General features: G+C 42.3%; 1 protein-coding gene across 2 annotated transcripts; it reads right to left on the reverse strand.

Moving 5' to 3' along the window:
* Window positions 1–2,812: 2,812 nt before the first annotated feature.
* tsc1b (TSC complex subunit 1b) lies at window positions 2,813–27,189 on the reverse strand. 2 transcript variants are annotated; one of them, XM_084035053.1, is made up of 22 exons: window positions 27,009–27,189; window positions 21,740–21,954; window positions 21,390–21,493; window positions 20,308–20,460; window positions 19,566–19,710; window positions 18,941–19,095; window positions 18,766–18,839; window positions 18,490–18,668; window positions 17,183–17,301; window positions 15,504–15,669; window positions 15,229–15,350; window positions 14,560–14,653; window positions 13,829–13,936; window positions 13,067–13,709; window positions 11,693–11,736; window positions 9,698–9,864; window positions 8,972–9,154; window positions 8,716–8,826; window positions 7,762–7,884; window positions 6,228–6,415; window positions 5,963–6,136; window positions 2,813–5,245 (listed from the first exon to the last, which is right to left on the reverse strand). In XM_084035053.1, the coding sequence occupies exons 2-22, from the start codon at window positions 21,846–21,848 to the stop codon at window positions 4,570–4,572; spliced, it is 3,837 nt and encodes a 1,278-aa protein (XP_083891179.1). In that variant the 5' UTR covers window positions 21,849–21,954; window positions 27,009–27,189; the 3' UTR covers window positions 2,813–4,569. The 2 variants fall into 2 exon arrangements, with proteins under 2 accessions (XP_083891179.1, XP_083891178.1); XM_084035052.1 differs by having other exon boundaries at window positions 15,229–15,353.
* Between the last annotated feature and the right edge of the window lie 154 nt (window positions 27,190–27,343).

Below are 27,343 nucleotides of genomic sequence, written 5' to 3' on the forward strand. Positions count from 1 at the left end.
TACATATGCACACGTTTGATAAACTAATCATACTTGGTCGGTTGTACTCACAGAAAATGATTCAGTCCTGGAAGCAGGATGAGAGTTAACAGCAAGGCCCAGGGAATTGGAAGCTGATAAAACACACACACACACACACACACACACGGTCACATATATACATACACAAACCAAACACACACACACGAAAATTACAAAATGCTGTTAGTGAAAAATGTTAAGCTTTTCCCCCCTACTCTATACATATTTGTTAATCAGATAAATTGATGAATTAGACAGATTAAATTGTATTAATGAAGGTGGATGGACATTTGTTTCAGCATCAGTAATATTGCTGGTTTTGTTTTGTCTGCAGTCTCAACAGAACGTGTTTATCTTTTTTGAGAATGGTCGTGATGCTATTTCTTTACAGATTAACATCAAGTAAACTGAAATAGCAAAGAAAAAAATCCAAGAAAATACAGAAATTACAGCACTTTCTGTCAATATAATTAATTCTGCTGTTATGTATTGACCAGCAGCGTTAACAGCCTAAGCATCCGCATCATCTTCAATCATAACACTTCATTCACCAGACTGCCTTACCTGTTGATCCCGCGGATGTACCGCTGCTGCAGTCTGGGGTTTTCTGGAGCAACAGTGTCCTCTGGTGGAAACAGGACAACAAACATACGGATAAAAGTAAAAGTAAATACCAACAACGTGGAAACAGGGACACCTAACGTATCTGTGAAAAATCACAGAAAGTTGCCGCTTTTTTTTTTACAAGGAAAATCAACAGAAACGATGGTATGTTTTAGAAACGGCACTATGCCTTAAAGTTGGAAGAGATAATATTTCAAGCACAACTCTCCAGACGCCACGCAAGGTGCTCCAAGGTGAAACACTGGCCATTTAGAGCTCAATTGCAAGCAAAATGCAAGCTTTTCTTCTGAAGTGACAACCAGCATGAACAGCTTTCTATCTTTATACCCGAACACTAACCCGCCTCAGCACAGCTGAAGACTATAAACTATATTGATAGTTGATATGAAATGTCGTTTTTAAAAATATAAAGTAAATTCTCAGTCCACAGGACACGTTTTAAATATTGTTTATTATATTGGTTGTTTTTATTTTGGTTTGTAGACCGCATGGACTAGTTAATTTGCTGTCTTTTTAAAAGCTAACTAAACCCTCAAAGACATGTTGGATATGAGAACATATTAGACTCGCACTCACCTCTGTTATTTATTTACTGAGGGAAGGACTTGACGTGTTGGGAAATGCCCGTATTAGTTTTCCCGTCGAGAGTAAGTTGAGAAGTCAAGTAATTACGAAGTCACGAGGCAGTTAGCTTATTCAGCTACACGGGCTAAAACAAATGCGGTAATAACGTGTTAATTAGTGAGCTTCCGGCAGCTGGTAGTTAACTTGGACATGGCTAAGCTAGCTGTTTCGAGTGTTAATGCTAGTAGGTATCTTGGACATGGCTACGCTAGCTGTTTCTAGTGTTAATGCTAGTAGTAAACTTGGACATGGCAAAGCTAGCTGTTTCTAGTGTTAATGCTAGTCGTTAACTTGGACATGGCTAAGCTTCTTGGTTCTAGTGTTAATGCTAGTAGTAAACTTGGACATGGCAAAGCTAGCTGTTTCTAGTGTTAATGTTAGTAGGTATCTTGGACATGGCTACGCTAGCTGTTTCTAGTGTTAATGCTAGTAGTAAACTTGGACATGGCAAAGCTAGCTGTTTCTAGTGTTAATGTTAGTAGGTATCTTGGACATGGCTACGCTAGCTGTTTCTAGTGTTAATGCTAGTAGTAAACTTGGACATGGCAAAGCTAGCTGTTTCTAGTGTTAATGTTAGTAGGTATCTTGGACATGGCAAAGCTAGCTGTATCTAGTGTTAATGCTAGTAGTAAACTTGGACATGGCAAAGCTAGCTGTTTCTAGTGTTAATGCTAGTAGGTATCTTGGACATGCCTTAGCTAGTTGTTTCTAGTGTTAATGCTAGTCGTTAACTTGGACATGGCTAAGCTTCTTGGTTCTAGTGTTAATGCTCGTAGGTATCTTGGACATGGCTAAGCTAGTTGTTTCTAGTGTAAATGTTACTATTTGGCCACCTCTAATTCCTGTAATAGGAGTAGTTTAGTAGCAATTAGTGATATTTTGATTTACAATTCTTAGTGTCATAAGTAGGACAAGGTATCGTTCGAAAAATATTGATATTGACGACTGTACAATGTTAGCATTTTAGTTCAGATATCCAAACAATACCTCAGTGCTCAATACCTCATCACCTCTGAACCCAGGGGGTCTCCAAGCCAGTGTTAAATTTATGTGGAAAGAAAACTTTTCCCTAAATAAAATATAGCTGGTCTTCAAAGAGAAAGGTTTCTGGGTTTAGATTGGGAAACATGAAATCAAAGAATGCAACAAAGCCTAAGAATCTGGCCACACATTCCAAACATAGAAATAATAAAATAGAAAAAATGATCACAAGTTCCCAGAGCCAAAAGTGAACAACCAGTCCAAAGCCAAAGATAGGCAGTTTACTATGTTATGTGACAAAGAAAAGCAACATGGAATGGAAATTATAAAAACCCCCTTTCCATATTTTCTTTTGGCTAATTGCCTTTTTTTTTTCTTAGCTGTGCTTACGTGCCCAGTTGGGACTTAGAGCTGACCATCACAAAAAACACCTACATACAAAAACATATAGACATACAAAAAAAAAAAAAAACTTGATGCTACATTTCCGCAGACATACAAAGTCGGCTTATATTCAGGAGCAGCAGCAGCAGCAAAAAAAAAAGAGCAAAACTCAGAATTGTAGTGCAAAACATTGAAGACGATCTTTATTGTTCACAGTTAAACACAAGCCACTGCTTTAAGAACTTCCTTTTTTTGCCGTTTTATCCCAGATTCTCCAGCTCTGGTCAGAGTCCTGGTTTCTTCAGTTTGTGCTGATTGTACCTTCTGTCTTGGTTTGCGGTTACTACGGTTGGCATTTAAAGTGGATTGTTGAACATGCTTTAGATAGCGAGGCAAAAGGAAGTGACAGCAGGAGTTCCCGGTGGACAACAGGATTTAGACGACTTTCAATGCCGGAGTTTACTTCAAATACTCTGAAGAAACTCCCGATTTATCAGACCTGCAGGAGGGAACCTGATTTGACAATATGTTTTTGTTTTCTTTCCCACACGGTGCCGGCTGAAATCAGATGTTTGCATCAGCTGGTCGTCTTAAATAATAACAATAAAAAAAAATGTATAAGCTTGGGCTTGTGTCACTTACCAGGTCTGATTCAAATTTAGGATATTTACTTCATGGCTGAATAAATAGAAAATAAAAAAAGGTACAACAGAATGTAGAATTCCTAAAAATGCATACAATTTCATCAGTTTTTAAATTTCACTTTCCTCATTGCATCTTTGCTGAAATACAAGAACCAACATGACTGCATTGCCTACACGCTTGCACATTCACAAACAAAACACATTCGCCCTCTGACTTATTTTGGACAAAAACTCAATAGAGTTTTGTATGGAAATGTTTGTTCTCCGATTCAGTCCACTCCAAGCTTTCCCCAGAACAAACCCAACACCTCTACGTACTCATCCCCTCCATCACTCTGATGCAACACTCAACATGCACTCTGATATCAATAACACATTTCGGTCCACGGTCAGCTCCAAAGCATGCCGCACAGATGATCCTGACAAATAATAACATCTGTTTTTTTTTTGTTTTTTTAACTGATTTGATTTCAAAGGATCAGTACAACCAAACTACAAGCTCCAGTGGTTTCAATTAAAGTTTGTATATAGTTTGTCAAAATTGAGATATTTGTCTCAGAGATTCCTGTTTCCACAGGCAGCCCAATGGAGCTGAAAGAAACTTTATTGGTTGTGTCACAGCATTTATTAATGACATCTAAAATGTATAACAGCAACTTTCCAGTAACAGTGTCCCCACTAGTGGATAATCCACAGACCTCGCTGTAATCTATTTTTCAGGAGAAAGCAGTTCCAATCCAAATAAGACCTTTTAATGCTGTGAGCACCACAAACAAACTTCCTTTCACTTCCATTGTTTTGGCTCTGCTGGTGGAAATCTCAGAGACAGATATTTTAAATTCTGTACAAATTAAAGCTAAATTATCCTCATGGCTAACAAAGCTGGGGCCAAGAGGGATTTTTGTAGTTTGGGTGAACTGAGCCATAGAAACTTCAGGCTCACCGTCATTTGTAAGCTGCTGATAATAACTTTGATCACTGTTTAGCATATCTTTGAGCATCTTTGTCTCATACCCAGATTCATAACACTAACATCTCCGCTGGTTACAACACATCGACTTTGTATCCTTGTTTCCTTGTCAAATTCTTCAGGGGAATGACTCAGTATAAAAAAGAAAAACTAGAAAAACATGGTGGGAAATCCTGTTGTCCACTCTGAGGAATGGAACAAATAACACTGAATTCCAAAGAGTTGCTGACATGTTACTCTTTTGCTGATTTGTAGCTCTTCTCCATCAATAAACTTCAGTCTCTCAACCTCCGCCCTGCGTCCCGGCTCAGTTCTGTGTCTCTAACTGTGCTCGTGATGTGTTTCATTATAGTCCATGATCTTTAGCTGCTGCTGCCGGGGGCGTCCTGAACCAGCCTGACCGCGCACGCCACCCGACCCTGCCCCTGCCTTCCTGCGGGGGCTTTCCTGGCTGGAGACCCGCAGCTTGGGCTCAGAGGGGGGCTCCTTGGTGAGCACAGTGAGAGCAGGGGCGGGGGCAGGAGCTGGGGCCGGAGTCAGGATGGGGGGAGGTGCAGTGCCGATGTGGGCGATATAACCTGGGCAGGGCGGCTCCACACACAGCTCAGTCTTCAGGCCGTGGGCAAGGCCAGCCAGGCGCGTCGGCGGTTGTTCCTCGTCACACTGGCTCTCGCTCTTGTTGCGGAACAGCTCGCGAGCCCTCATGCCCAGGAAGCTCTTGGCGCTGGGGTAGGAGCCCACGGTGACCGGCGCGTCGGAGGGGGGCAGGGGTGCCAGCGAGTTGCCGTAGGGACAGGACAGGGAGGGCTCCACCAGCAGGGGCGGGGCCAGGTCCTGGCTGCCGTTGATGGAGTTGGCTGTCGTCTTGGAAGAGTTGTTCGCCTTTGGTTGCCGTGGCGATAAAGTGCTGCCGTTGCCCCGAGGGGAGTCGTGTGGTGGTCTACCGCTCACTTCTTCATTGGTGTGAGGTTTACTTTGTCCACCTGGTACTGCGATACTGTGGAGGACAAAGTATTCACACGTAAAGAAAAACACTCAAGCGCCTGGAACTCTTTGATAGATCAGATGATAACAAGTATTAATGCGTGTATCGTTGACAATACAATTCCACAAACACTTACATAAACACATGCATTACATTTATTCACACAGTAACTGCCAGAGCTTTGGTATATAAGGTATGGCTTGGTGGGCCATGTATATAGATGTAATGACAATAAAATCTCTGACTTGACCTGAAAACTTCTATTATTTTCCTTGTGACAAATAGAAGATGTTTACAACTTCTAAGTTATTAAAAATGATCAGTTGAGACATCTGAAGCAGACATTAACTTGCTGATGGTACTGCTATTATTCATTGTAATGAATAACAAAATTCATGGTTGGACTCCAAATGACCAAATTAACCAAAGATATATCCGAGGGGTCATGGGATGATTAATAAGATCAGAAACAAGGGGGAAAGCTCTTCCTGCTAGAATTGTTTTTTCTTCTCCAATCTGTCTTTTTAAATTACAAATAACATGCCATAAAAGTGTCCGCTCTTACATAGAGTCTCTTTGGCTCACAAATGATAAACATACAGTATGCGACCATCACATTTTGAGCGGCCATTTTGAGCTGTCACAAGCCATAAAGTAAATAAGGGGACCTAACTGTAACACATACTACACAAACTGAACAGCAGCACTAAACAGAGCGCTTAGCCTGACCTGGAGTCATCATGAGCGTGTGGGTCAGCTCTGCCCCCTGGTGGTGAATTGCTGGCGGTGCTGGCAGGAGCCTCCATCTCCACTCTGCTGTAGAGCTGCAGGAGTTCCGTCTGCAGCAGCTGACTGACTCTCCTCTGAGCCTGATACCTGCTGTCTGAGGCCTGCAGCTCCGCCCTGCGAAGAGCGAGATTAGATGAGGAAAAAAGACGAAGTGAGAAAGAGAAGATGTGAGTTTTGTTTTGAGGACCTGGAAGTTCACACTCACTTTGCTTGACATTTCACATCCTCGAGGAACTTCTTCTGCTCGGCGATGAGGTGTTCCTTCTTGGAGAGGTGTGTCTCCAGCTCGGCGACTCTCTGCTGCGCTGCCTCCAGTTTCTGACCCTGAACCAGAAGGTTCTGCCTGAGCGTCTCCACCTCTTTCCCATAAGACACCTTCAGCATGTGGGCCTCCTGGGTGGTGGGTCATCGTCAACACAGGCACAAAGAGTCGGAAGCAAGAAGAAATTAATGAGAGGGTGAAAAACCCACAGAGAAAGGGTTGTGGAGTATCATGTGAGAGCAGCTTGTGTTCTTCATAGTTCTTCTATGAGGAGTTTTCAATGTCCATTACTATTTTTATATAATAAATGCTATTTATATCATGAGCTACCTTTGAATGTAGTTTGACTCGGAGGTCTCCATAAAGAAAATAATGCAGGTTTCTCTATGCAATGTGGTGCATTCACTGAAGCTCTGAACATCCAAAACTTAAGTGTCAAGTGCTGATTAGCATGGGAGTTATATAAAATATTAATAAATAATATATAATTGTTCTGCAGCAGACATCTGAGCAGCACCAGGAGAGTCTAGATACAAAATGCTAATTATACAAATAACAAATTCACTGACTCTTTAACGAAAGTAGCATGCTACTGTTACTGATGGTAATAGTCGTATTATGGCTGGCATGTGAATTCAGTCAGTGTTACCACCTGGCTCTATTAACTGTGCTCCTTTATATGAATCCCAATAAGATATGCTTCATAAGACAGAGACACCTCTCCATGATCATAACTAACTATGATGTGCATTTCTCAAAGGAAAAAAAACTTTCTATTAGTGATTTGTTTGGAAAATGGGAACGAATGGGTTGGATAAACTAGTAAGGCTGACGCTTTATATGTGCCAAGAAATAATCAGAGTGGATGGAGAAGCAATTATTATTTTTTTATTATCAATTCAAATCTTATTTTCTCAATGAATCAATAATTCCTTTGGTCAGAAAATGGCCAAAAAATACATCTGAATGTCTCAAAGCACAAGCTGAAATGAAATTGATTGTTTTTTTTTTTCTAACAGCACTTTTTTTTCTATAAATTGTCCCTTTTTGATGATCGACCAACACTAAGATCTTAATTCGTTTGTGTGTTAGATTACAGTCAGATGGCGGAAGTAAAAAAATGTACAGTTAATTAATTCCTGAGCCTGTCAGGCTTTGCTCAGGGTAAAACACACAATTTTCCGACTTTGGGTAACTTCTGCTCACAAGTTTATGAATTAATTTCAAGAGATTGAAAAGATTTAAGAAATAATGAAGCTTGAAATGACTTACAATCAAAACCACCTTCTGAACACACTGGACTCCATCCTCACACTCTGGATAACTATAACGTCCGTGACTTATCTAGACAGATTATCTAAAAACGCTTCAGTGGGACAGTTAGACTTGGCGCCCAACAGATCCAATTAGTGTTCCTTTTTTCACATCAGTACATCTTTCACACAAACGCGCGCCCACACGCTTCCTCCCACCGTACCTTTGTGTTATCGGTGCCTGCGTGGTGCAGCTCCTGCATGGACAGCTTATGGGCCTCCCCGAGGAGCAGCAGCTGCTTGTTCAGGAAGCTCATCTGCTGCTGGGTGCTCTCACTGTTGCTCAGCTGAAGGACACGCGAGACAAACAATGACGACGGAGGGCAAAACAGCAATTATGCTACAAATCAAACCTGTCCAGGAGTATCTGGGAATGCATCAACCATGAGCACGAGAGTATTAGTTACTAATGACCTCTCCAAAACCCACTCGGGATGCAACAAGCTGCGCCACATGAGCCGTCAAAACATTTCAGTATACACAACACTCTAAAGAGACACTTTTGTCCAAATCAAATTGTGGCCAACTTACAAAAGAAATGCTGCACTGTACAGACAGGATATTAAGCCATACAGTCTATTCATTTTGTCTGAAGATCATGAATAAAGACCTCCAGCCAACTAAAAGCCTGCTTCCGGATTCAATTGCTCCTTGTTGTCAGGATTTCGTTGTTCAGTCTGGGTCAGAGGAGGGATGACAAACCCCTGCAGGCAGAAAAACACCCAGACCCCCCGTGCTGCTGACCCAAAAATAGAGAGGGAGAGACAACATCTCCAAGGCAACCGAGCCCTGGGACAGTCTGCAGTCTACAGAGAGGTGGCAGGACGAGGACGGGGGCATGCGCTGTTGTAAAGCCCTAAATAAGTCTGAGCCAACCGTCCATCAGCCTGCTCACCATCCTGCCAAATTCCTCCTGTTAGGAAGGCAGGAAGCACACAAACCTGAGGTGACATTTAGATTTTAATTTGACACTCGAGGAGCCAGAAAGGCAGTGACCAAAAAATTTAAAGGGGCGGTTTGGATTTTACCTACAGTAAAGTGCCTTTTAATGATATTTTCTCACCTATGACTGATATAATACTGAGTTCAATCAGACCACGACTCAGGTGTTTCTTTACCTTGATAGTCATCTGGTTGAGGAGGTGACCAGTGTGGCAGACTTTGTTGTTGGCCCTCTGAAGGTCCGCCTCCAGTTCATCCATCCTTTTCTGACACTCCTGCAACTTGCTCTGGAGACACAAAACAGAATCAAATTACAGAGAGTTACATTACATCTAACAAAAGGTAACAACAGCAGATCATTGTACTGTATGGCTTAAAACATAAACAGTGATGTATAGCTTTGTGTGTGTGTGTGTGTGTGTGTGTGTGTACCTGGAGCTCCTGGTTCTTGGTGTAGTAGTCGTCTCGACCCTGCTGCAGCTGTCTGATCTGACTGTGCAGCCTCGTCACCACCGTCTCCCGGTCGTCCCATAGCTGCCTGTACCGCTGCTGCTCCACCTGCAGACTCTCCTTCAGAGACACGATGTCCACACTCTGCAGGTTCAGCTGGTCCTTCTGCATGGACACACACACACACACAAACACAGATGCGCACGTTAAATACAACGTGTACAGGAGTTTTTAAACGGCTGTTTGTAAGAAAAGATGTTTGAAGGCATTTGCAGCAGGCTGTGCCGTCCAGTTGGCCTTTTTAATGAGCGCAGACCAACACAAAACTCAATTACGGTGCTACATGTTCGTTTACATTTCATTTCAGCAGACAAAACAGCCTTCATGGACTCTTTTTAACCATCACTTGTTGCAAATAGACACATGTAGAACAACTTCAGTCACGTTTTCTCTGTTGCATGGTGCAGATGATTCTCGACTTATTTGAGAGCTGGAGCTATGAAACACATGACAAATGACTCCTCTCACTTCTCCTCTCATAGTGTTGCAAACAGAATGCTCTGGGTGTTGGATCAAAACTGGGACGGACCTTTAATTGTCCTGCACTGCTGCATCTCAATAAAGAAACCTGCACAACCGTTTTGTTAGTTGCAAATACTGTTGTCTCTAGCAGAGCTAATCTGTGAGAATGAGCACATGCAAACTTGCCATAGCGTTGTTCTGCTCCTCCAGTGCAGTGGCATTGATGATGCGTCGGAGGAGGCGGCGGTTGCGGACGGCGTGCTGCTCCCTCTTGTAGCGCTCGTACAGCAGCTGGTTGTGCAGCAGGAGCAGCTGGCTGCGCAGCGTGTGAAGCTCGTCCAGCGGAGCCGAGCCTGGGGAGGCCATGGTAATAATAATGTAATTAACACGGTCACACGCCACACACACACACGCACGCCACACACACACTACACACACACACACAGTAGAAATGAACTTGATTATTATCCAAGTGTGGAACAACAGAATAGCTCAGGAAATGCAATGAGAAAATAATATAATATATTATCCATCCATCCATTGTCTACCGCTTATCCTGTAATCAGGGTCGCGGGATATAATATATTATATATAATATAAATACTTATACTTAAATTATTCTCGTTAAGCAAGAAAGGCTGACAGGAGTCCGTTGTAAATGTCTAACATTCACTATAAACAAAATCATTTATGTTCTCACTTTACAAAGGGAACATTAGAGCATCAGGCACACAGCGATAAGAAACTAGAAACGATACAAAGTGTTTTAAAAAGCACAGACCTCCGCTAGCTATATTTCTTAGGGTTATTCATAATTTTAAGAAGACATGAAAAGCTGAATAAAATTTCTGTATTTGCGATGGAACTAATCACTTGTTCCTTGGCTCATTCGTGGTCTGACTTCCAACTAATTTAATTGGGATCTGTTGTGATTTAGAGATATCCTGGTAAATTAACAGACAAACAGGATTAAACACAACCACCTGGCACTTTTAAAAAAGGCAAAATTATCATTGATCCACATTCACTTGACAAGATTTTATCAGCTAGACTTTTGATTGGATGGCTACGACTCTACTTGGCTGACTTTAAAGAGATAGTTTGGATTTTTTGGGATTGCATGAGGTACTAATTCATAGTAGTGTGTTAGCTAGCTTCAGTTCAGTTTAGAGAAAACAGACAGGAGAACCAGTACTGGAGCAAAGCTACAGTACTGGTTAATCACACAATAACACAAACAATCTAACTGGTCGTGGCAGCAGTGAGGTAAATTACTTTTTTGTGAAAGGAGTCTTTCTTTGCAACTTCAGTTCAGCTTCAGTTCCCCGTCGAAAAAAGTCTGACAGCAAGGTAAAGCAGTGAAAATATTCCAAATATAGCGGGCACTTAAACTGGTATTCATTTTTCGTAGGTGACGAAAAAAAGCTCCATCTACTTTAAGTAACAAACTGACTACGGTGAAGAACCTCAGACCTCAAACCTGCTTAAAGAAATCCAAACTATCCCTTCTGTTCTGTTTACCCGGTTAATCACATTATAAAAGACATTTCAAATGAACTCTCTTCAACCCCGCCAACTGGCCAACATAACTCTGGCTACAGAGCTTCACTTGATAACGTGTACGAAGGGGAAGAGAGCCTAAAAAGGACATTTAGAGAAGAATTCTCATGAGAATTTGATCAGAGACCTTGACGGCGCTCCTGAGAGGTTGATCAGTCAGCCACAAGCTCTCAGTTGTTTTAGCTGCAATCAAAATCACACGAGCCAGCCAAGGGGAGAGGATTCAATTCCAGAGTTGTAATTACAAGTTGGTAGACTTTTTAAACAAAAAACAAAGAGTGTTTTCTATTTTGTTGTGAGCTGCAGATGGAGAAGATTAGATTATTGCTCCGGTTGACTGAATGCATACAGGGACGGAAATAAAAGGGTGATGAAATCTCCAAGTGGCCAACTTTCGAATTTCTGACTTGATCAGGTTCTGCATGACTGTGGGAACTTTGTGTGTTTTGATAAACTTCTGCTGAACAAATTCCCTGTCTGGCTGGGTAACTTTTTAACATGCGGTTCGTGTCTCAGAGCTCATGACGAATCGCTAGTCATGCCTGAATAATGCTCCATCTGCAGTCTTCATAATAGCTTCTTTTATCAGTGTACGGCAGTGTTGTGCTGCTAGTGTTTTACCTCCAAAGTGCGTCCAGTCAGCTGACTTACTTGGCAAAGGTAATCTGGAAAAAGGAGAGAATGGGAAAAAAAAAAAACATTTAAGGAGAATGATCTCTGTGGAATGTTTCTCTCTTAAGCTGCTCTAAAGTAACTCATGTCAACCAGTACGGATCATTTTCAGTAAACAGAAGCACGACCAACAGCTGTTAAAATATGAGCATACATGTTTTGGAATAGAGAAAAATAATTACCTCGTTTCCAAATTCACCCGCATTTCATTAATGTTGGTTGTAAATCCAAAACATACTATATCTCAAACCAGGTTTCCCCCATTTAACACAATAACCTAAACCAACACATTGGGGTTTTATGGGGGGGATTATGAGCTTGCGCCATTTCTTGGCTTGTAGTCAGCGGGAGGTTGGCGGACAACCAGTGGAGATTATCTTTAGATGGAGGCAGGCTAGCCACTACCCCCTGCGTCCAGTGCCTATGCTAAGCTATGCATGTATCTTGCACTATCCCGCCATATAAAGTATTTATTTAAATACTTACAAAATATTTTTTCTTTGAAAGATAAGAGGATTTCTTCCGAGAAATTGAGAGGACAATGCAGTTATTGTCACATAACCATTACCAATCCCTACATATCGTTACAAATTGCCATATTGGTCATTTGTCACTGCTATATTATTATTTATTGTTGTTTTGGAGTCTGTTTCCTGTGATTTCATTCCCTTCATCAGGCTGCGTTTGGCTCTGATGAAGACAGACGTCGGGGTGACTGGCGACTCAACTCAGCAAAGTCACATTTCTCTGTGCCCAGCGTTTTGCTGACACGGTTGTATTATTGGCTGGGAGGTTTGGCTAACTGTGTGTGTGTGCGTGTGCGTGTGTGTGTGTGTGTGTGTGTGTGTGAGAGACTGTGGAGAAAGAACAGGGGCGACGGATTCTGAACAATGTCATACTTGTTCTCAGCTGGGTGTTTTCCCTTCGGCCACAGTAATGGACTAGAAACAACCCAGGAAGGCACTGCACAGTGAACAGCACATCAAATCCTCTCTATGATCAACATACTTCATCATACTAACAACACACTCAAAGATCTAGATACCTCCTCCATCGGCTGCACAATCTAGTCATCTATAAACAGGCCAGAGCTAGAAGAACTTTGGATAATTGTATATATACATAGATACATGTACATATCAACTAACCGTTGAATTGTGGGTGAATCCAAATCCAAATATGCTATGGACGTGTATGTGGTTTTCATGAGTATTGAATGTTGAAAAATATGGAAAAGTCAAAACTGTAGAAAACCTCTTCAGGTGTAAATGGTGTAATAAATGGTTAATAAAGAACGGTGCAGATTTGAAGCTAACCCCTTACCTCTTGAGAACTTTATCATGGGTGTCGCTCCCCTGCTGAACAAGGCGATCCAGCACCTCCAGTGGTGAAGCAGACACTACCCCTTCCTCCTCCCCGTCCTCCAACCCCTCCTCCTGCTGCAACAGCCTCTCCAACGCCGCCTTGTGCACCGCCTCTGACGTCTTCTGGCCCACGAAGAGCGAGGCCGCCCTGGGCAGAGCCAGGTCGAAAAACGACTCGTATGGCACCGGGGCCGGGGTCTTGCTGAGGGGGCTCGGGGAGAACATCCCAAACTTGCCCACCTCATCGTCCGGGGCGGAGGGGCTCCGGTGCAGGTGGTGATCGATGGGGGTGAAACCTGACTGGAAGGACCAGGACTGCTCGAGGCCGAGGGCTGAACTCCTGCTCTCTCCTGCTCCTCCTCCTCCCCTTTCACTCCCAACGCCACTGGTACTCGCAGTGGTCTCCCCTTTGTCTGGCGTGGATACTACATGGTGGGTGTCCCTGACGGGGCCTCCAGACTGGGAGTTGGAGAGGTTCTTGTCTTGAGCCTGACAGCCAGTCAGAGTCTCAGTGGTGTGATAGAAAGGGGAGTCAAAGCCCCTTAAACCAGACAGCTCCTGCTTCTCCTCGGTGATCTTCAGCAACTCCTCCGTGATGGCAGCTGCAGCAGAAACAACATGAGGATGATGCTGGTGCCCCCCCCAAAACACAATCCAGTCTCTCTGTGACTGCCTCATGTCCAGCATAATTTGGTTTAGGTCAAACCAAGTCAATACTCACCCTCTTCCCTCTCTTTCTCTGTTCTCAGCTGAAGCTCCAGCTCCTGTTTCTCCATGAAGACCGACAGCTCTGTCAAAGTCATGGAGACGTTCTCAGCAGCTCCTGCATCTGATGAGGAAGCGCATGCATCACAAGTGCGGGTATTGATGTCAGAAAAATAACTCCAAAAAAGCCACAATGTCAAAAGCTACAAACATGCCTCTGATGTGGTTATTTTTAAGAAAGACGGTTAGAAGTTTGTGAAGATTAACGATCAAAATTACTACAAATTGCAATCAGGATGAGATGAAACTACATTCAGCCTACTTGAGTCCTGGTAGAAGCTTGTTGTATTGCAGCAGGTCTCAGGTCTGTCTATGTTAAACACCTGAGTGACTCAACTCTCTGTCTGCTCTGTGATTCACATCATATTCACCACTGGAGGGAAATGTGCTTTTTGAGGCAGCCAGAGGATGTGAGAAGTGCAGTAAACACGACATCTCTTACTGCACCTTTTAACACAGTTAATTGGTGGTTCATGATGTTTTCTCTATCAGGGTCTGCTCAGGTCAACCACATCTTGGCTCGGGTGTAATTATCCTCGGGTCTGACTGCCCTCGAGTCACATCTGGATTGAATAACTAACCGTTCTCTTCCACGGGTTCATTTTGGATGTGATTAAGGACCTGTTAATCCTTTTACTTGAAAATAGCAATGATAAAAACACAGTGATGCGACTTGTAGTGACTAACCTCTGTTTGGTGCTCCTTCTGCAGTCTTCTCTGTGTCCTTCACTTGTTCCTGCCTCAGCAGGGCTGGCTTACCGCTTTCTCCTTGCCGGCGATCCTGGAAGGTCACACAGATTATAGTTTGAATTCATTTTGGATAATAAATCAGTGGTTGGCTCTTTCCATCTCTGAAAATATTTACACCTTCTCCTCATTGCAATGTGGGATCTTATTCTTTGTCCAAAAAAAAGTTTTCTGCTGAAAACAAAATTCTGACTATAATGACTTCAAGTCTTTTCTCCTGTTGATTCACTTCTGTGTGCAAAATCACATTTGATCAATCAATTTGCCTCCTGCTGCCAATGGAATTCGGTTTCAAGATGATACAAGCTATGATGATTGAATTGGCCGGCATATTTATGCTTGGATGTCCCTAATTAACAAACAGGATCACGAATAAAGCCATTGTAAAATTAAGAAAAACAGCATAATGAATCACCACAATCCAGCCATTGGTCTTTAGCAATTCTGTTATGATGAAAAAAATACTTGGAAAAAGTCTGTTTGGGGATGTTAGTATAAATTAATTTCACAAATGGACAACTGCCCATCATAAACTCATTGAGGGGAAAAACAAATTGCAAACAAAGAGTGTAGTAACAACCACTTTAAAATGGAGGGGAGGGAGCATACCTTTCTTGGTGGACTGGACTGGACTGTGTTGGCTGGTAAGGAGATTATGGGGAAGTCATCTGATAGGGTGGGAGGTGGGGAAGAGGTTGCCGGAGTGCTGGACGCAGGCGTTCCTTTTCCTCCTGCTCGGGTCAAAAACAAATCAGCAGTCAGCAGAAAATTCCAGTCCCTCACTCAGTTCAAACATAAAAAAAACAACAACCCATAAAACACTACAGTACATTGACAGCCAAGTTCATCTGTTAACACAATCATATAATCGTCCAAGCGCTGACCTGATGTGCAGTGGAAGCGGCTGGGAAGGTGTGAGGCACTGTGGGAGAGCTCTAAGTTGGGCGACATGCCCCTGGAGGAAGGGGGCGTGGCCATACCACACAACGAGGAAGGGCTCCACAGTGGGTCCTTCCCCCCACAGGAAGAGTTGAGTTCACAGGTGGAGTTCTGCAAAGACAGAGACCAAATGATTACAGCAACGACAGAAAACATCACAACACAGACATTAGCGCTAAATCTTCATTTCCACAACACTTAAAGGAATAGTTCAATAGTTTTGCAACTTATTTCCCTTTTGAGGATGTAGATTATGTAGAGTGTAATATAAAAGCCCACAGCCAACTATTTAAATTTGGATTTAGACATTAAATAGCCACCATAAAAAACAACAACCAGGGTTTTGCCTGCATCAATCATCGAGGCGGCAGCCTTTTCATTTCATCCCACCTCTAGGCTTCGACAAAACTCTGCTGGTCATCTTCGTGGAAAGCGTTGCTTTCTAACAAGGGTTGCACTTGGTGGATTTCTGTCAATTCTGACAGCATGTGTGGCATTACACCGGTGTGTTGGCGCTGCTGATCAGCACAGAGCACCAGGAAAGGCGCTGCTAAAACTGAAAAGAGGAAGAAAAGAGCCCTCTGTGTGGTTTTTGGCTGGACCGAAGCAAGGCGGGGGTCTCTTCCCACTTTATTGAACATACAAGTTCAAACAGACGACTGTGAAACATGATATCACTAATATTACTGATAAAGTAAATTATATCAATTAGGAGTGTCTTGTAAACATGTGCGAGAGGGGATTACATTATTTTTTAAATGATTCACATACATACATTTTTTATTGTGATATAAAATAGTCATCTCTGAGGAAAAGGCAGAGCCACTGTTTCACACAGGGATTGCCGTATACTTTTAATGAGTATGGCTGTTATTGTAGCTGTTGTTGCTGTCAGGCATCCACCTAACCTGATCACAAGATGAGACGAGTCATGAGCTGGGTGGCTCACCACCTCAGAAAAACTATTTCTTGGGGAAAAACTCGGAGTGAGTAGTTAGCAGTCTGTCACTCAACCTAAAAATCCAGCTTTAAGGCCCTTTAGTAGATTTTCCACCTTGCTGAATCACTGACCTCTGACCTCACCTCAAAGATGGCCAGAAAATCTAAGTTGCTTTTGCTCATGTTTTCCAAATTTTCCGCCTGTCTGGTTTGGAGGGAGTGTAACGCAGAGACAAATACTCAGACAGACCCCAGGAGGCAGAAAAACACCCAGACCCCTCCGTCGTGAGACTGCCCCAATGATCGGCATCAAGATGACATCTCCACGGCAACCAGCCCCCTGGAGTGTCTACAGAGACGTGGCAGGACGAGGCAGGGGGGCCTGTGTTGTAATTCCTGAAGCTCGACCCGCCTGTCTGCCAGCCTGCCGACTCTCAAAATCCACTTGCTTCCTGTCGGCATTTTAAATAACAAACGCTGCTCTGATTGAGGGCATGATGTGGTTTTTGGAGGTCAGCGCTTGAACTCTCGACACCTGACAGGTGACATATGGAGAGTAAACATGGCCGTGCTAGCAGCAAACAGAAGCTTAATGACTAGTGCTCTGGCACCGCCCTCTGATCAGGTACCTCGTGTCTCCACCAAGATTTTTGACAGCGATTGACCGCATTATGGATGATCTTACCTGCCGTCTGGAGGTCGGTGGGCTGCGGGAGGACGACTGCGTCCCTGAGAAGGGGGGCAAGGACAGGGGCGGGGGGAGCGGCTGCCGCGGAGTCGAGAATGGGGTCGATGAAGAGCTTCCTGTTGTCAAGAAGACAAATAGTCTGATCAATCTTCAAACGGATGCACCAACCAACCTGCGGCCTTTCTCTGCTCTTTTGGACACTGCTGTTTGGGGATTGTCCTTTAAACCACATACTTGTTAAGACTCGGGCTCACTTTCATTATTGATTCATGGTCAGATTAGTTTTTCTTTGAAAAACAAAGTGAAATTGAAACAGATTCTTTCCAACAAAGCAAAGAAATAAATGCATGATGGCGATCAGCGATTTGAAGTGCAACTAAATTTAAATGGGGACACAATGATGCACTTACATGATTTATTTATTCGACAGGGATACTTTAATAATAACTGAACATCTCAAACTGCAATATTTTGTCTGACTGTACGTTGGGGTTTGGTAATACAATGAACATGAAACAATAGAAATTTGTCAACCATGGGATGTTTCTATCATTCCATTGACATGTATTATGTATCCCTTAAATGTGATCACTGCTGCTTTATGGCAATACTGGATTTTTTAAATAATTTCTGTAGTGGGCATTTAATTTATTACATATCATTATAAATCCCGTGAAATGTTTCTCAATTAACTATATCATGAAATATGTTGGGATGATATGACATTACATGTATGGTTTCACAGGTTAGGGTGAAAGAGAAACACTTTACATGTCATATCTTATCATGCCACCACCTTTAAAAAAAAACAGGGAAAATAATTAATTTCTTGTTATTGTGGTTATATAAACCACGGGGAAAATGTTGTTTTTAAAGGCTAAATACCAACAAATATGGATTGAAGCAGAATATTTCATAAAATAAATGTTTTTGTTCAATAAAAATAAATAAACACTCTGGAGTTATTGGAATCCTACACAGCCACTGCTGGAATCTAATTTTACAAATAGTAAAACACTAATAATATTAAAGAGACATGCAAAGAAAAAAGCTGAATTGAATTTGAATTGATTTAGAAGATGACCAAGTTGGATTCTGGTAATATTATAGTAAACAATATAATACCTAAGAATACATCAAAAAAATTGGCCAAAAATGTATACTTTGTATCATTTGTGTATATAGGATGATGGTAAAAGAAACACATCCATTGCATAGTTAAAAGTAAATGAAATATATGTTTATGGTATGTGTTTTCAGGATTGTTGGCGCTCTATTAAGTGTCATATGAAGTGTCGTCTGACCGTAGCTGCTGTGGAGGTCTGTGTAAGGGCTGGAAGTGCAGTCTTGTGGTCGCATGTGGATTTGAGGGTAGAAGTTCTCAGGCATGGTGGCGTAGCCCTCCTCACAGGAGGCCTCCTTGGGGTCCAGAGACACTTTGGCACATTCAATGACGATATCATGGATTTCATACTTTTTCCACCTACAGCAAAGAGACAGAGAGAGAAATGCAGTAAACTTGGAAAAGAAGATTAAACACTTAAATGTTCCTTTGGCAGGCAGGGCAGTACAAGACTTACCTGGTGGGGTCAAGCTCATGGTCCTTGGTTCCGGTCACCAGTTCTGGGTGAATACGAACGTGTTCAAGCATCGGCTGAATGGAAGGTTGAACATAAAAACCATATTAGTAATCATTTGGCAACAAAACCTCTAATGAAGAGCGACAAAGCAGAGCAGCAGGCATAATATCCTCACCTTCACTACTTCCTCAAAAGTTTCCATGTTCTCCTTCATGCTGTAATGGGAGCGCAGGTAGGACACAAAGTTGCAAGGGTACATGCCGTAGAGACGGTGGAAGAGTGAGTAGACGCTGGCGTGCAGGTGGATTAGGTAAACCTCTGTAACATGCCCTGAACGTGTAAAAAATATTGAAGAAAAATTACAATTTCAACCGAAGGAGCAAGATAATTGGCAAACACAGTTACAGGTTTTTTTTTATGCTTTGGCCTATTTTGTTCACCCAGACATCCTGCCCTTCACCAAATGTGATTTTTTGCGCTCCAGTTAACTGTCTACATGTCTATGAGTGCGAAAATCCTTTCAGAACCCTATGAGTGCTTGAGTCATGATATATGAATTTAAATAATACATATAATACATACATACATACATACATACATATACATATCATTTAATTTGCAAAAAAACATTTTTATTTTACAGGGTTGGATAATATTTCCCACAATATTAAAAAGGGACATTTTCTTATATCAATATATTGATTATTATAATCCTTTCCTGTATTATGGGAGTAGTTACCACCCCAACGTGTGGATGACCATCATTTTAGTAGGTAAGGATCATAACAGGAAGCTCCTACCGGGATTCTTAAGGTTCCAAGAAGCCAGGCGGCCGAAGATGTCAAAATACTCCCACAGGTGTTGCTTCCCAGCTTGAGGGATCATGGGTAGCAGAGTGATCAGCACCAGCACGCCAGTTATCAGCACCACTACGTCCGTATCCGTCTGCCAGGAAATCAACAGACACGTATTCAAGTTTATGATAACTTCAGAGATTAAAAGGTTAAAATTAAGAACCTGATAATGAGGAAAATGTCCTGTCCATCATCACATCCCTAGTGCCCTGCTTGCATGACTAAAACGTCATCTAGTTTATTCAAATGTTTGCTCAATGACGTTGTGAAACTTACCTGTCTGGTTTGAGTAGACAAACGTGTTAGCGGTTCTCTAAGCAGCACCGACAACTCATCAAAAACACAACACATCAAACCTGTAAGCAATCGGTTGTTTCACTTCAACAACACACTTCAGTGCTTGAATCTTTGGTCTGTAGGAACTACTTCTCCAACAGGTTTACATAAGAGGTTTGAAAGCTACCTTCAGGGATCAGTGCAGATTAAATACATCAAAACTCATTTATACTGTTTGATGTAGCCCCAAAACCTTAAAATGTAAGATAAAATATAAAATGTGTCTTTTGAGAAAGAGTCTGACCAAATATCAAATATGCTCTGTGATTCTAAAAAGCAGATCTGTAATCTTCGTCCGTCCACACACCTCCGGGAGATTTCTTTGTTCACAGAATCACAACTGGGTCGTTACCTTTAGGCATTTGAGCAGCGAGACCAGCAGAGGGTAACGGGCGATCTTATGGATCCAGGACGGCTGCTTGCGGATTACATGGCCGAGCAGGGTGAGGGTGGGCAGCCGGCAGGCCTGTTTGGTCATACACTCATTCATCTTGTCCAGAAGGTGCTGTAAGGGAGGGAGGAACAGCAGGGTTAGCTCCGTTGTTCTTAATTATAACCATACATGCTGCATTGTGCAGAGGATTTGAAGTTAACTCATTAAATACACGCTACAAATCCCCACTGTGATTCTACTCGGACCATTCTCATGTTTGACGCGAGCGTTTTGATTAGATGCAAATAAAATAATCATAGAAGACTGCAGAAATAATAAAGACCAACACCACAACAAATCCACATCTTCATTTGCCATGGTAATATGCAAATACAAAAAACAACAACACTGATGACATTTCCAAGAGCGGAGGGAAACACCACCAACACAAATAATGTCGGTTCTGTCAGATTAAAAATGTTGCGTGTCCTGTTCTTTGTAAAGTAATTGACTTGCTCTTCTTTTGGCTGACTAAAACGTTTCAAAATAAGACAGAAATGAATCAAGCTATTGCGTTTCCTTTTATCTGTGTTGCATCATTCCCTGTTATTTCCCCTTCTGTCAGATTACAAGTCAGGTGTTCCATAAAGCATAAAACAGGAATGGCGATGGCACAGAGAGTCAGACCTACCAAACTGTTCAGCTTGCTCTTCTGTATAACAAGTTGAATGCTGTATGGGCTATCTGTGATCATGATGGTGTTTATGATTTACTCAACTATAACATGAAAGGCTGTGGGCTAGACAGCCTCATGTGAACCATGCCACCATATCAGTTTGCTGTATGTAAATCCGATGCACAGGCTTGATTGCTGGGCCGATCCCTCTCAAACTCAAAGAAATTCAAAGCAACATAGTTCAAATAGACAGGGAGAAGAAAGCAGAAAAACACATTCAGCAGATCCTCCAATCCCAGCGATTAAATGGGAAATAATTGATTTCACCAGCAGCTTTTTTAATACTGTGTGACCAGGCATTAAGTCTGCCTGGGGCGTTCCTCACCTTATCATGTGGCTCTCTGACCGAGGAGAGGATATGCATGGCCTGGGCAGAGTTTGTTTCCAGAAAGTAGTCCACCAGTCCGTTCAGCAGCATGGACCCTCGGTCTGTCAGGAAAACAAATAAAGTAATACTAGTAGGAATACTAAAATCAGGAACATTCCCGCATCAGTGGAGCTGTGTTGAAAGTCTGTTCAAACAGATGGTGAAAAACAGCGTTCATAAAGCAGGCCGGGGCGATCCTGACGCACTGGCCAAACTGACGACTAGAGTTACAAATTCTCAAAGCTCCCCAGAAATCTGAACACATGCGGATAAACCGTTCTGTCACTAAACCAGCCAAGCTGCCCTACCAGTGCTGAGCTGCTCGTTGATGAGGCCTCTGATCTCTTCTAGCTGGTGGAGGTCGGAGGTCTCAAGGAGCGGGAGGAGGTCCCCCACGTTGGGCTGCTCCCTGGCCATTGTGGTGGCAGTGCTGGAGGTGGAGGCAGCGTCTCACTCACGGTGTCCGTTCCTGCCTGCCTGGAGGACTCCTGGGGCCACCCACCAATACAGTCTCCAGGCACCTCTACATACAAGAGCAATTCATAAACATTTCCCAGAATTAGTTTGAGCTGTGATCTAGGATTAGTGGTCACATGACAATACCAACTCGGTACCAGGAAGCAGGGTTTGTGCAAAAACATAACTGCTCTACATGAGTGCATGAACTACATTTTTTAAAGATATATTGGACTTGATGTGATCCTTTCAGAGGACGTGACTTCAGTTTCAATGATGTCATCCCATTAACCATGTGTGATGTCACAGAAAATATGCCCCTACTTTACAGTCATAGTTGCAATACTTTTTGCTATAAAAGAATTTGCTCTAATAGTCCACTTTAAACATTGTCTAATTTTCTGACACTTATGATATAGTCACAGAACAATATGAAAATGTCATGTGATGCTTGTCTTGGCCAAAATTATTGTGATTCACAATATTATCTCAATTATCATCAAAATATGCTTAAAACCCAAAAAGTCAATAAATTGCACAAATCACTTCTACTACTCTACTCTATTTCTAAGAAATCAAATTTGACATTGCATTTTTATTGCATCACACACATTTTTAGTGAAAAAAAAAAAACAAATATTATTGAATAAGGTGATTATAAATCGTCTCCATGCGTAAAAAAATTATAATGAACAAGTATTTTTCACCATATACCATGACAGCGAGATAGACAGCTTTTCCAAATCACTTATGAAGATATTCAAGATTATCCCCATAATGGAAATTCCTCATGATTGACTTATTGTGAGTGTTTTTTTATTGCAATACATGCTAAAATCTTATATCGTCTCATCACTGGTCATGGAAGACAACGATTGAACCATAATCACTAACGAGATTGTTTAAATAAGCTGTCACTATTCTGGTATTGTGACTGTGGATGTGCTGGATGACTTCCAGGTGTGAATCTGTGTCACTGTGAGTTTGAACCAGGCTTGAAAAAAAAAAAGAGCACTGCTCTGAACCTTCCCTGGATAAATAAAGGTTAAACCTGCCTGTCTGCCATGATGAAAAAGACGCTGACAACAATAACGGCAAGCTGTGAGTTGGTTGGCTATAACGGTTTAACTGGCACAAAGTAGCAAAGATCACCCTGATGAACCCAAATGATTAATCATATGAAGTCAGGCAGACAAACAATGTTAGTGGCTACTAGCTGGTGAACACTAAAGAGCCAGATGTTTCCCTCAGGAGCTAGTTAGAGCGTTAATGTTGGACTTTTATATGCCAAGCGGACAGAAACCAGGACTCCAAATGAATGCTAATGTTTATCTGTGTCTGCTGGATGTGTAAATACGTAGCTGGTTGTCAACACATTAGCCCTGTTAACTTCATAAGGCGATAAGTCACAGCTTGTTGCACTGCCCTCGGGATTTATTGGTAAAACTGACCAGATTAAAGGCTCCATGTGGTTTCTTCTTTAACCGATGCAGACATGGGTCCCCATTTTGTTTGTCACTTGCACAGCACACAATATGGCTGCAAGATATTGGAACAAACCTGTCAACGCAATATTTTTATTTCTTCAGTATATTTTGTGATATTAAAAAAATACAGTAATTTTGTACATTTTGAAGTGAATTTGATGAGCAAAGTAAGGGTCAATGTTGTGCCCAGGTAAAAGATTTATTCATAAACTCACTGGTTGTGTAGATATGAAAGCCCAAATGTCACACCCACAAAGCGTGGTCAACGAGACCTGCCAATGGTTTCACACTATGTCACTCATCTACATGTGGTGGTAACATGGCAGCAATATGCAACTTCATTTTCAATGAGAACAGGGCCTTTTCACAGCAGACATTTTGAATTGTCATAGCAGGAAAAGCACAGGTGTTACTAATAACATGAACAATGGCTCTTTTCTACACGAGTGCCAGCATGAATGATTACAGTGTGACAGGGATCTGACATGCACAGTAGCAGGACCCTGAGACTGAAGCAGCTAAATGGAGTTCAGCCATCAGTTAATTGTATTATTTTCACCTATGATTCTCCTACTGTGGCAAGTCAGCATGTGTTATGTAAAGAAGGCTTACGCCTCTCTCAGGGATGTACAAACTCAGCATACTTCTCTCACTGAAACACAACAAATGATCTAATAAGAAAGTATGCATCAAGCTATAATGTTCTTCATCACACACACTTAACTCACAGCATAGGACACTAATTATCAGTGACTTTCCCATCAATCCTAGTGTTCAGTACCATATATATACAGCCTCACCAACAAAAACAGACCCAACCATCCACACTTACACAATGTAGACCAAATCGAGAAAAGTTGAGAGAAAACACTAAGCCAAAAGGCAGACAACGTCCCAGATTTAACTGAGACAGTGTGATGGAGCCAAACATATGACCTGCATCTTATGTGACCACGCCAAATATAACCTTCAATCTTCCCCAGTGCTCAGAATGAAGATTTTTGTTTTTATTCAAGAGCTATATTTACTCTTTAATATACCCCAAAAGAAATTGGCTTTTAAACACAACCTGGCCTTATGGGTTTAAAATGTCACATTATTAGTCCATTTATGTTGTCTGCGATACATTTAGAGCCAGACGCTGAGTCAGTCTTCAAAGTAGAGAAGGCCAGGGGAGCCTTGCAAATCTCCGTTTGAAAAACAGGCAGAAATAATCCTGATAGGCAGGTCATTATCATCAGGGTGTCTGCGCCCAGCTGCTTATTCCCTAACAGAGTAATGAATCAGCACCAGACATCTCATCAGCTCTTAAGATCTCCTTTCAACACTTCGGCCAAAACACTCAAACATGCTGGAGGCTGAATCCTACCAACTACTCCATTAGCAGTGAATATTAAATCTCTCAACACGGTCACGTGTCATCAAAACCAAGACAACAGGGGCGAACTTGGAGCGTGGGACAAGCAGAAATGAATCAATTACTGGCAGATTTGTATCTCATCCAAGTCAAATTTAAAAAAAACACTGCTCTCTGGGATGAAACAACAATATTAAGGTCTTTGAGTCGGGCTCCTCTATCACGATATAGGTCTTTTCATATATCGATAAACCATACAGCATATAAGCCCATATAAAATAAACACATAGTTGTGTACACTCATGTGAATTATTTTAGTTGGGATGTGCTTGTTATTATCAATTTAGACAACGATATCTGATTTAATCGCAGCATGAGACCATTGAGAGACGATAAATCATCACATTGAATTATCGCCCAGCCGCATCCTCCGGCCTCCCTCGGTCACAACAAAACCAAAATGAGACGGCGAAGGCTCAAATACGCTCCCGTTTGTTGATTCACAGAAGAGGTCACAGTGCAATTGTCTCCCTGTTATCAATTAACCACTCAGTCATGGGGCTGGGAGTCGGGGTGTGGAGGGCAGATTCGAATGACGTGGCTGTTTTTCAGCCTCGGAGAGAGCGTCTTGCAGGGACGGTTCGGTGGCACAAACACGAACCACACTCGGTGTGATCTCAGGCAGCTTGGAGACGCTCAGGAGGACACAAAGAAGCTTTATGCAGCCCGAGCACTTCCATGTACAGACACTGGAAATTACATTTGGCTGTGTGCAAGCTGTTACCGACAGCCTCCTTTTCTCCTGGGTGAATATTTTAAAGCATAAAAGACACAAACGGCCTGCTCAGTCCATTTGAAGGAATGATTTTGACCAACACATCTCCCCTGTTCATCTAGCAATTAGCAGATTTCATTTCATGTCATCGCTGACGTTAACAATTAAATAAACAAAAATGTCAATAACTTCTCTGTCAGTCGACTAATCAATTAAGGAGACAGTTGTCAAACTTGAACTTACTTTACCTTAAATTATTATCTGAAATGAATACACACAAAAACTCAAATATGACTATATATGAATAGCAGGCCACTTTTTTTTCTGTTCCACTACTCTTTATTCTCTATTACACCAAGAGGTATTTAAATATAATATTTATATACCCTGATTGCTATAAACATGGTGGACAAAATAGGAGAATCGCCTCTCAGTAAAAATGCAAAAATGCAAAACTCAAAAGCATGACAAACCAACACCGTTTTAAAAGTGTTTCTGAATAACATTATAGCCTTCGTGAAATTAAGGTTTCAGTATTCTCACAATTCTACTTTGAAACTGGCTTTAGGAAATTAAATGTAGCTGAACAAATGAAAGATGACAGTCCTAAAAAAAACATTATTTATTTATTTTTTAAGTTTCTGTTCAGACACTGAACTCAAGACTTGAGTACTTCTGAAATCCTGGCACAAACAGACATGGTGACAGTGAGTCCAGTGAGGAGCTGAGGAGGTCAGACTGTGAAACTAGTGAACCATTTTGTCTCCATGGTGGCAGGAGGGCCTGATGACCAATGAATGAACGCGTGCTAACAGTAGGATATTAATGATTGACGTGATAATAGGGGACAGAAAACGGGTGCATTCAAGTAGGATTGCAGCCGTTAGATAAAAAGCAACGACGTACGATGCAGAAAGCTGCAAGAGATGTGTCACTGTGCTGCATTGCGAGGCAAACAGATAAACAAGGTATAAAAACACAAACGCCATGACGACACGCTGTTATACTGACATGCATACTGTGGAGCCAGAAGAGAGTCCGGACCAGCTGAGGTCTGAGGCTGAAGAGCAGCAGAGCCGCCGCTGTATGTGGACTGACCACTGGCTGCTGCTTGTCGTAAACAACTCACTGAGAACAATAGGCAGGGTTGGGTTTACTTTACCCGACTATCAAAATGTGCCGGCATCTCTCCTCCGGCAAAGCGACGACCTCTCCACAGCCCGCAGAAAACGCACACACACCCACCGTTGAACGTTCAAAGCACCAACGTCTACAAAAATCCATCACCGGGTCTTTTCCGAAAACAAGTCAGTTCCAACGGCCAGAGCTAACGTTAGCTGGGAACAGCGACCCACACTCGGTCGGCGATTCATCTCGCCTGTCAGCCGCGTTCAACCGGCGGGAAAGCGAGGTATACGCCGTCCGTGTGGTAAAACAACTCATATGTGCTGAGATCCGCTGCAACAAAAACACACAAGACGTAAATAATCGGAGCTGTTTACCTGTTAGAGTAGCTCCACTCCACAGGGCGCCGCCATCTTGAACACCTCACAGCCCATCCCACCGCAGTCAGCCTCCGCTGTCGGGCTGCATGCAAACTAATCCCACAAGTTAGCGTCCGGCAAGTACGCCACCGCAACTTCTACAAGTCATTCAGCCGAAAAACGTCTGGAATTAACGTGTTGAATAACACATAATAACGCGGAAGTCGTATTTTCACCGACACCTCGAGACATGATTTGCTCTGCTGCAAAAGCTAAGATTGTTTTTCCCACATCCCCATTGGTGGAAGGATGAAATGTGTGTAATGCGGTTTCGCGTGACCCATATGTGAAGA

The sequence above is a fragment of the Eutrigla gurnardus genome, assembly GCF_963514095.1.
Source record: "Eutrigla gurnardus genome assembly, chromosome: 19".
Taxonomy (NCBI): domain Eukaryota; kingdom Metazoa; phylum Chordata; class Actinopteri; order Perciformes; family Triglidae; genus Eutrigla; species Eutrigla gurnardus.

Bases quoted from the DNA above. Each gene is read 5' to 3' on its own strand.
- tsc1b (XM_084035052.1), bottom strand. From the start codon at position 21,848: ATGGCCAGGGAGCAGCCCAACGTGGGGGACCTCCTCCCGCTCCTTGAG. The intron at 19,096-19,565 runs GTAGGAGCTTCC...TTACACGTTCAG, and splicing joins TTGGAACCTTAAGAATCCCG to GGCATGTTACAGAGGTTTAC. The intron at 7,885-8,715 runs GTAAAGAAACAC...CGTGTCCTTCAG, and splicing joins TCAACCAGATGACTATCAAG to CTGAGCAACAGTGAGAGCAC.